The following is a 10,439-nucleotide window of genomic DNA, read 5'->3' as shown; positions in this document are numbered from 1 at the left end:
GGGTTTTTTTTTTTCTTGGGTTTTCGGTTTTTTCCCCACTTTTCGGGTTGTTTTCAATTTTCCCCCCCTTTTGGGCAAGGGGGGTAAAATTGGGGCCTTTTTTTTCCATGGGATTTTTGGAGGTTCGGGCAAAAAAATCCCAAATGGCCTTTCCTTTTTGGAAAAAACCTTCCGGGTTTCCGGGGACCTTTTTGGGCAAAAGAGAGTTTAACCACTCCTTTAAATATTTTTGAAACTCTCCCCGGGTCCCGGGGGGGGGGAGATTTTTGAAGTTGAATTTTCTTCCGGAGAAAAAAAAGGGGGTTTGGGGCATTCCCAGGGGTCCTTCCCTTGGGGCCCCCCACAAACCCCGGGGAAATGGGAATGGTTTTCCCCCCCCCCCCCCCCCCCCCCCCAGTCACCAAGCGACAGCCACCAACGCGGATACGCGCGGCCCACCATCTTGAGAGCGGTCGAAAAAGTGGCGAAAAACGGAAGGCGGAAACACAGATTGCTGCAAAGGCCTCGCCCGCCTGAGCGTCACAGGCCCTGTGGCGAGTGAACAGGGGAGGAGAGAAAGGGAACCGCATCTCCCACATGAGCGTTTTGGGTGTCGAAATATGGGGCACGCGCACGAAGCAGAAGGCCGCACACGAGAGCGCAGAGAGACGACCGCACACACAGAACGCAAGGGCGCAGAGAGACATCTCCGAGTGTCCGTACCTTGCGTGTCGACTCTGCGCGCTGAGTTCCGCCCCCGGCGCCGCCGCCGCTGGGCTGCCCATAGGTCCCTGTAAAGAAAATAAACGCGAGCCTGCACGTCTAAGTCACGCGGAAATCTGCGCACGTCTCTGGACCTGTGTGCTCGCGTTTAGACTCCACGCCCCCCAAGTCTGTGGCGTCCCGAGAACCTCGGTGGCGCGGAAGGCCCATTTGCAGGCACGCGCGCATGTGCGCGCCCCACATACCCAGCGAGACTCCCAATGTCGCGTTCCATTGCTTGGCAAACTATCCTTGTGCTTCTGAGTTCCTTAAAAATGTGCATGCCCCCGTTCCGGACACATTGGCCCTTGCCATCGCTGCCAGTGTCTACGCACGGCTACTACCCTTTTCGGACGTCGACTATGAAGTCCCTCTAGCGATGTTTCCCCCACGGCCTTTGACGCGCTTTGGAGCGAAGGCAGTCCCATCCGAGGTCTCCCCAGTTTTTCGGTCCTCCCGGCCTTCCGTTCTCCGCTCTTCGCCCGCGCGTGCTCAATCCGCCTCCGTGCCGGGGCCTGAAGCGCCTTCGCTGCACCACACCAGGTCCGCACAGGCTGCAGCCCTTTCTCCAGTTTGCTTGACCTTTGGAAGCCTGCCGTACCTGAATCAATTCAGCAGTCTTCAGGGCCATCTGCAGCGCCTTCGCCGCGCTGTTGGCCGCCGCCTGGCGCGCGCTGACGGCGGCTGCAGCTGCGGCGGCAGCTCGAGCCACGTCGACGGCGTGCTCGCCTCCCGTTGCCCCCGGAAGCGCGGCCGGGAGTGTCCCGTTGCTTTCGCCCGGGACGCCCGGCACGGCCGCGGCGGAGTCGCCGCCCCCCAGGAGACTCTGTGGCTTCTCCAGCAACGGCGCGCTCAGGACAGAAGTCACCGCTGCGGCGCCTGCAACGAACGCAGCGGCTGGGGACGAAATCGAACGGGGCGCGTATGACGAAGAAAGGACAGATGGAGACAGCAGAGGCTGCGTCGCGTTCAGCTGCGCCAGGCCTGGCGACGGGGTCAGCGAAGGCCCCGGCGAAGGAAACGCCGTTCCCGGCACCGTCTTGAGAGCTTTCCTGGACAAATACGCCAGAAAACAGACGAAACGCGTGTGGGGAGGCCCCGCCCGTAAACGCAAGGACAGATGCTGGATTTTGCCCGTTTTCCTGACCACTGCACTACGCACGCCTCGGGCCCTAAGGGTGTCCAAAGAGATGAACGGGTGGAGAAAAGAGCTGGGACAGGAGGCGCGCCGACCTACTGCCGCCTCCAGACACAGGCGTGAGCGTGCAGGCACTTACGAGGCATTTTCGTCTTCCACAACACTTGCTTTTCTCTTCTCGCCAACCGCAGGCTCTGCCCCAGTGGCGGCCCAAGACGCTGTGGCAGGGTCCATGGCGGCAGGAACAAAAAAGGTGACGGAGGCCAACAGGATCGAGGTCGCAGCTGGCGGATGGACACCGCGGGGTTTCCACACACACCTGGATACGCCCCGAAGGTCGAAGAGGTGATTTTTCGCGTCCCGCTCTTGGGAGACCTGGCGAGTTCTTTGTCTCGCGGAGAAGCGAGGCAAGTGGAGAGCCAGCTGTAACGTTGCGGCTCCCCTCGGGCTTGCCGGTGCTTTCTTCTCGCTGCTCTGCAAAGAACGTTCCCCAACGAGCTAAAGCAAATACGCATTCGATTCTAACCTGGAACGACGATTCAGTGCTGGAGACCGAGCAGGAAGATACCCGAGAGAAAAAGAAGGAAAGAGGTAAAGGAAAAAGCGCACGGAGGGAAGAGAAAGGGAAAAGAAAGAACGGCTGAGAATGACAGCCGGCAGAACAAGAAAGCGGAGACCAGAAAAGACGAAAGACAAGCGAAACGACAGGGGCGATCCGAAGCAGAGAAGAGACGGGCCGCAAGGTCAGAGAACAGGGAGGAAAACCAGGTCAACGCGACGGAGCAACACGACGTGGACAACGGCGCCACGCGGAGTCAGAGGGTGGTCCAAAAAGAAGAGATATAACAGGCAGAAGGCACAGGGATGGAGGACAGCACGAAGCGGAACCGAAGGAAACTGAGCAGACACTCAGCGGAACACCGGAAGTGTCAGGACCAAGCGGAACACGAAGAGAGGACGGAACCGGAACGGTACAGGAAATTGAGGGAGAACGCAGAAGAGCGGTGACCACGAGCACGCAAGAACGAAAAATGACAACGGTTCGGTGTTCCAGGTACACGGCACGAGAACAAGAACAAGGTGCACATATCGTGCCTAGAATGAGGAAGCTATACAGCAGAACACCGGCACAACTCGACGGTCGATCGAACAAAAAGCGCGTCCGCTTCTACAGTACGCAACTGCGAACAGAAACCGCTACATAAAAGGTACAACACAAGTTGGTGGGGTCAACAACTCGGCTCAGTGGAAGGCCGTAGAACAGAAAGAGACGGGAGCCGCAATGGCATTCGCGACCGCAATGCCGGGACGGGCGAAAAGAGACAAAGCAAGCAACGACGCGGCGACTGTCGTGTGAAGGATCCCACAGTCTGCGGGGGAAAAGACGGGAAGACCGTGTACACACGCTACTCTGTGTAGTGCCACAGAAAGCGGAAATTAACGTGAGGAAAAAAGCGCGGGTTGATGGGGAACTCAATTTTGCCATTCGTAGGCAAAACGTATCTGGGCACTTCCTTCTCATGCATACACTCGAGATGCTTGAGTGTATAGACATCATACAATCCAGTCTAACTGAGGAATAGAACGAAATGTTGGCCGGGTCGCGCACTGCGAGAAGTAGAGAAATGCATTTCTTAGACAAGGTGTTGAATTCGGTTGAATGGCGTAGCCTTCTCCACAACACCGCGCTTCCGCATGCAGCATAGCTCCTGGTCGCGCGGCGTGACCTTGTTTAAACAGACGATTGGAGCATAGCACATGGTTGCAACGGCAACCCGTGGGGAGTCGTCCCTTTCGCTTCCAAGAGAAGCCCAGATTTGTTCAGCGAAGGCTGCAACACAACAAGTTGCTTGTTTTACGTAGAAGGGAGCCACTAGAGTGGTGAGACTGCAAAACTGGACTTGAAGCGAACGCGTCGTTTCGGGGTGACCGACACACCATTGGACTGCGATGTGTGACACGATCCCAAGGCGGGGGTGGCAAGAGGTTCAGTCGAAAGGGTAGACACGATGCCGAAAACGCCAGAGTAGCATGACATTAACAGAAACAACGGTCTGAATGCAGTGAGAGAGGTTGCGCACTTTTGTGGCTGACGGTCCTTGAAGGAGGACGATGGTGTGCGAGTAACCCTGTGGACTTCTGTATTGCAACTCGTACTAGGTGATTTCGCAGCGTCGGCCATTACGCCTAGATGGATTTCAAGGGGTATGTTCGACAAGTGCGTATGATCACAAAAGTCAGCCTCACTGACGCCTGGGCACTGACTAACGCTCAGACTTCCGCTGTCGCCTTCTTCCCAAGATCTATACACACCTGATTCTGGCGAGATGATCAGAGGGTACGTTCTTCGCATCCCTGCCAATCACTCCCTGCTGCGCCCAACCAGAGTAGGGACACACCATAGAAAATGGACCAGCCTGGTTCGCCTCGACAAGAAATGGTGACGCTGTTTCGATCGCCGCCGTTTTGCCCACATATTCAACTGCTCCAAATCCGCAACACGAACGACCTAGGACTCCACCGTGCCCATCTTCATTTGGGATTCAGTATGCACCAAACCAGCGTCCACCAAAATAGGAAACAGCTTGCGCAACTAGATGCAAAGGGTGCCATCCGGGGACTTGCTTACTTCCAATCTGTCCTGCCCACGCTGTGACGCAGGCCTGTCTTGCTCGGTAGTGCGAAAAGAGACACATCCGTCGTTCTCACTGAGACCATGCAGTAGGTATTCCATTTTCAGGAGTAGGTCAGGTGACTTCCGCAGCGAGAAGTGCAATGCGATCCTGACTTACACAGGGCGTCCTTCCGCACGTACTGAAGAAGCCGGCAGTGACGGATTCTGAAATAAGGGGGCCCATCGCACCGTTCGCTGCAGATACTGCGGACGATTCGCCGAACAAGTCGTGTGCTACACTAAGATTTGCCTTTCACGCAGTGGATGCAGAGTGTGTAGGAGATGAGGAGGCAATCCTGAACTGGAAACACCATCTTGAGGCATGCGGTTTATGTTGTAGGTAGTAGGGACACGCAATCAGTGCGTTCGGAGTGGCATTGGCCTGTTGACTCAACGGAACAGATTTTAACCCCCGCGCTGCTGGGCTGGCATTTTCCCACTTCTCCCGGTAGAGATGACTGAGTTCACGATTCCCCCGAGTTGGACGTGAAGAGAGTAAATGGACAAAAAGAAGGTAGATTCTACCGATCTCGTTCACGTAACACCCTACATTCTCCAATCTGGATTGCCCTCTCACACATCCGTTATCGAGACATGCTGGTAATGATCGATATGCGAAACGTTTGTGCCCGGAATACCGATAATCATGGTGGTATTTTCTTAAGAAGGCCTGTTCTGCAGGTCCCAACTCCACAGAGAGCACCCAAAATAAATCGCGCACCGCCTCGTGCTGACGTGCCAGTGACTGATATCCTCACCCTGGGTGATGGAGGCATTTTAAAAGACAACAAAATACCGCGACAGCATCGCCCCCGGGAGTATTCTGTGCACTCCCTGCGGGGACCACCACGCTGCCTTCTGTTCTCTCTTTCGTAAATTATCTTATGTTACGTCATGCTGTTACAAACGAAGAAGATAGGGTGTGAGGTCTCGAAGTGTTTCGGTATTCCGCTCTGTGTTGCCTCCGGGAGTGCATGAGGGAGTTCAAGTGGATTATCATTGAACAACATCGGATGCAGTTTTTTCACAGCGCGCGCAACAGGGGCTGCTCGCCACGGCGACTGATGCGTAGCTCGAGATATGCCATCAGAATCTCCTACGCACGAACCCTCCTGTCGTTCGAGGTTTTCCACGTGGGAACCAAAGACGTTGCCCGATTACCCCCCGAACGACGTATGGATTCTGATGTCTAGCGGAGTGTCTTCGCATATGGTTTTATCTTGAGGTCTTCCAAAATGTGACGCTCCTGATATCCACTAATAAACTTTTGGAGCAGTGTCAGTGAATGAAGTGTTGAACTGGGCAGTTCGGCTGCTAGCATTGGCAGCGTCGCGTTACCCGCTCTACCGAGGCTGTCAAAATCTCTCTCTACATAGAAATTCGTCGCATGTTTAACAGTCTCCAAATACTGCTTGATATGAAGGAAGATCTTCAGTTATGCTGCATTTCAATTGGCGGCGGTAGAGCCCAGGGGGAGCCTGCCTCATTTTAGGCCGGATGGCCGCGGTCAGACATTCTGTGCTAGTGCACCTCTTTCCGTATCTTGACTCCGCCAATACTCCCCAGCCCGCCACCTTGGAAAACTCCCCACCGATCTACAGACTGACACCAGCCACAGCAAAAGCACGTGCCTCTTTTTTAAGAACGCATGGCTGACTGCTAGCGCTGTTCAATCCGTTGACGTCGCGCAAGGTTGGGCTCTGGACAGATTCCGCCGCGCAGAATTGGCGCTAGTCTAGATCACAGACACGATCGTTTGAGCCGGTGTGGTTCCGAAAGTTCTTGAGTACAGGGTCTGGCTCCTACCCGTACTTTGGTGCATAAATCTGTCGGATGTATTATTCTTCTTTTGTGAAGTTTTGTTTCATAGTGTTAAGCTTGTAAGCAGCTGACGTCAACTGATTATGTCTTGCGAGATCCCGCCTAGACAGACACAAACCAACCGAACGTCTGGGATTCCAGTGTGTAGCCGAATAGATTTAGCAAAATGAGACACTCCTTGTGCTTTTCGATATTTGCACTCGAATGCTTGGTGCTGCTTCTGACTTTTCAGTGGTTCGATCACTTTGAACGGGCCACCGCTACGGCACTCCGATCGAAGACGTACCAGGCATTGGGATTCGCCGAAGGTTCTGACAGCGAGACACAGCACGAGGAGGCAGCGAGCGGCGACACACCATTGGTAGGGGGGGCACGACCACGGAAGAGAAGTCCGCTTTCTCGCCTTGGCTCTTTCTTTCGCAGACGCGGAGGCAGACGAGGAAATGTGGAAGGAGACTCTCAAGGCGCCAGTGAAGAAGGAGAACAGCTGTTAGGTCACCCCAGCCACACACACACACGGGGGGGCCTGCGGTTCGGGCGCAAAAAACAGAATACACCCCACGAGGCAATGGTGAAATCCCTGCACAAGTTCTTGAGCAAGAACGTAGTGGAGGCAATGTCCCTAGAAGATTTTGTAGCAGAACTCGGTGTCGACCATCGTGCAATTCAACCTCCATTCTTTCGCAAGGGCGAGGGCGCGTCGAGAGCTGTCGGGTATTTCGCGGAGCAGCAAAAGCCAGAAGTATCTGAAGAGACGCGGAAAACTTTGGAAGCGGTTGAACCAGTTCTGCCTGCCGGACAGCCACTGTCTTTTCACACTACATACGACAGAAAAGGCTCTTACTTCAAAAGAGGCAGCTTGTTTCACCGAGATTTCTTCGAGTTCTTCATTGATGGGCAACCTTTTGATCTGAGGATACTCCCACTACCGAGCGGTGAAGAGGGGGAAGCTACGCTGGAACGATACAAAAAGGAGCTGGAAAATGAGCGGAGTGTTCGACTTCAATTTGATGTGGGTTCTGCTCAACGTGTCGTGGAGGCCTTTCACTGTCACATTCCATTTCAAGTGCTGCAGTTTACAAGCGACAGAAAGGTCGTCTCACTTGGGTTAGACCTCAAGATGCCCAACATTGTTCTCATCTACCCGGGCACACGTGGGACGCTCGGCCAACTCTTTCCGTTGATACATCAAGCAGCCCAGAATCAGAAAACCGCCCCCGCTGCTCTAGCTGCCCGGCTGAGCGTGACGGTGCAGGCCATTAAGTTGGTCGCAGTCACCAGTGGAAGAGGGATCTTGGTGAGTAACATCTCGCCGGAAAATTTCTTCCCCAGTAGAGATGGAATTCTTTATTTTGGTGGCTTCTCCTCAAAAGTAGCGGCAAACAAGCTGTACTACGAGACCGAGGGGGGCGCCCTGGTCGAGGAGCCGCCGAACGTGACTTCCAGGGGGAGACGGTTCACCGCTGAAGACAACGCAGCAGACTTAGGACGCACTCTCTTTGGCTTGTGGTGCGGCGGTTCGCTTCCTGAGGATGAACCGAGTGGGCGGGCCGACGTGGATTTCTCCAATTGCGGGACAGACCTGCCGGATCCTGTCAAGAAGTTAATTATGGGAGTGTCCGGCTCCCACGGACGCGCCCCTCTCAGCGCCTCCCAGGTCCTCGATACTCCAAACTATCAGGAGCTGCGCAGATTAGAAAAAGAAGTGTCTCAGAGTGTCGCGGTGCGTTCAGTGGTGGGGTGACGTCTTTTGAGTTTCTGGACCGTGGACTGGTATCTTAAGAGTGGTTTTCCCGGATGGTCAGGAAGACTCTGAATGACCATTTAATGGGCCGTGTGGATGCGGGAGTTGCTCTAAGGCGATTGCTTTTTGCTCTTTACCCCCGATATCGCTGTGACTGCATAAGCGCTGTCTGGGGTCTAATAAACAGAAGAGGACAACACAGCGGTTCCACAAGCTGCACACAGGCGCGTACCTCTTGCCTTTGTAGAACGAGTTGTGAATGCTGTCACCAATGAATGTGTTTTTGTGAAGTATACGTTTTGTCCGAACCGTTCCGTGGATCATGCCGCACCGGCGATTTCAGTAGTCCAAGTGCGGATGGTTTTGCTGCCATCCATGCTCATGGTGGCCCTATTGCTCCCAAACGTTGAGACAACGAGTCTGTTTAGGGGATCGTACATCCGTTGACCTCTTCAAGACATGAAATTGATGATAGGGAACAGCAGTATGTTGGTGACCGCACCTTTTCGGTGACGCGTTAGTGACCGTTTCTGGTTTGTCGTCGCCGATACGGGGCGGTGACATAAGCAGTGACCAGAAGATATAAAATAGTGAGGAAATAAAGGTTGCTGGTAATGCAGCTTGATCAAGGACTAGGCAGCACAGAAGCGACATTTCCCGAATGTAACGATGCACGGTTCCGGAGCGAGATAGCTCGTAGCTTACCCCGGTTCTTATGATGGTCCACTGATAAATCGTGCCTTCGAAGAAGCATCTTTGATACACTGCAACCTGCTACACCAAAACTGCCATAACTGAATTGCTGAATGCAATTGTACCTGGAGTCGCAACTGCTTCTCTCACGCGTACGAAGGATGCACTGGCAGGCTATCGTCTTAGCTACCTGCTTTCGGTTGTCTCCATGAAGTGCTCTCAGGAAGCCACCGACGGAAGGACAGGAAGGTAAAAAGTGGTTGGTCGATTTGTCGAAGGGAAAGAGGAGCCGTTGTCAGCAGGCTGAGTACTGTGGTGGTCGGGTATCTTTAACCGCCCTCACACAGGCCCCTCCATAGTCAAAAGGCGTTTCAAGCCGACTAGTGCCGCATGGCATGAGACTGCGTCGGAAAACGTGGTTCTGACTGCTTGCGGGGCACTAACGTGCTGCAGCAACTGCAAACAGCCTTACGGCAGAACTCGGGTGGCTCCGCGCAGCGCCAGCAGCACGATGTGGGTGGTCGGTACAGCTCACCCGAAACGCTAAATCGTCACGATCACGTGTTTGTAGCATTCTCGTACCACCAGAAGAGGTGCAAGTCGACTCTACGGTACATCCCTGACTGTTGTTGAGCTCTGCCTCACAACTGATGAGGTACAGATGCCAAAAGGTAAAAAAGTAAGAAACCGGTTGCCGTACTGCCGCTTCACGTGCGTGAGCGGGAAAACAGGAATCAGGTGAACGTCAACAGCTCGTACTCTCAGGTCGAACGGCCTGGCAAGAGTCCCTGTCTTGATGCTGGCTGTACACTTACACTGCATATATCTTCACCACTGGTGCCCGGCCGATACGTCTTCGAGACGGGAAGTCCCCAAATCGACAGTGTTCATAAAATCTGTACGGTATACCGAACTAACTGCATACACTGGTACATATATATATTTATACATATATATGTTTGCATTCGCATGCAAAACTCCGATGAAACATGGCCCCCCGATTGCTTATTTGCACTGTTGATTCGAAACTTCGAGAGAAATATAGGGGTTTCGTCACGAAAAAGCCTGTGGGTCTTGCCGAGACTGTCGCGGACTACGTCTGTCGTTCGTGTTCTTCTGAGAATGGTGAAAAAAATGTGACCTGAATTGTGTGTCTGCTGGTCTCCCGCAAGTAAGTCGTCCGAACGAAACGCCGAACAGGAGAACGCGCAGAGGCCGCGCCTGCTTTCGGAAACCTGTGTCCGCACTTAACAGGACGAATGCGCGTAACCGGGACGGTATCGCCTGTCAATTACCCAGTTTTGCCAGGTGTGTTCGGTGCCACCAACTCTTCGCTGGTCTCTTTTGTGCCTGTCAATGCTGTCTCTCTGGAGAGCCATATTCTGTTTAGGCTCCTCGCGTGTTTCTTTCATTCGTCGACGGTCCAACCTGGAACACTGTCACACGGCTTAGAACACCTTCGACCCGCGACAACCGTTGAGAACGCACAAGCGATTCATTCATACATATCCCTGCGCCCGAGAGTGCGGCAGAACCTGACGGGTGAACGCTGCGTGGCGACAAACACTCTACGCTCGTTGTCAGGATGGGCCGAGCGCCACTAACTTCTTTCCCGTCCCTACAGTCCA

At 54.0% G+C, this 10,439-nt stretch overlaps 2 protein-coding genes across 2 annotated transcripts in view; one reads left to right on the top strand and one right to left on the bottom strand.

Moving 5' to 3' along the window:
* The window catches only part of NCLIV_012930 (hypothetical protein), a gene marked incomplete at both ends in the record, with an annotated part of 3,919 nt that extends 1,806 nt beyond the window's left edge, over positions 1–2,113 (bottom strand). Inside the window, 3 exons of the mRNA XM_003881484.1 lie at positions 703–770; positions 1,343–1,793; positions 2,019–2,113. Coding sequence (XP_003881533.1) covers positions 703–770; positions 1,343–1,793; positions 2,019–2,113 — 614 coding nt within the window. The remainder of the gene's footprint in view (positions 1–702; positions 771–1,342; positions 1,794–2,018) is intronic.
* Positions 2,114–6,942: 4,829 nt separating this feature from the next.
* Positions 6,943–8,118, top strand: NCLIV_012920 (uncharacterized protein; the record flags this gene model as incomplete). The annotated part of the gene is made up of 1 exon (XM_003881483.1): positions 6,943–8,118. One exon carries the CDS (start codon positions 6,943–6,945, stop codon positions 8,116–8,118), a length of 1,176 nt encoding a protein of 391 aa, XP_003881532.1.
* Between the last annotated feature and the right edge of the window lie 2,321 nt (positions 8,119–10,439).

Source organism: Neospora caninum, chromosome V (genome assembly GCF_000208865.1).
Source record: "Neospora caninum Liverpool complete genome, chromosome V".
Taxonomy (NCBI): Eukaryota; Apicomplexa; class Conoidasida; order Eucoccidiorida; family Sarcocystidae; genus Neospora; species Neospora caninum.
Note: the sequence above shows the minus strand (reverse complement) of the source record. Positions and strands in the feature narration are given on the sequence as shown.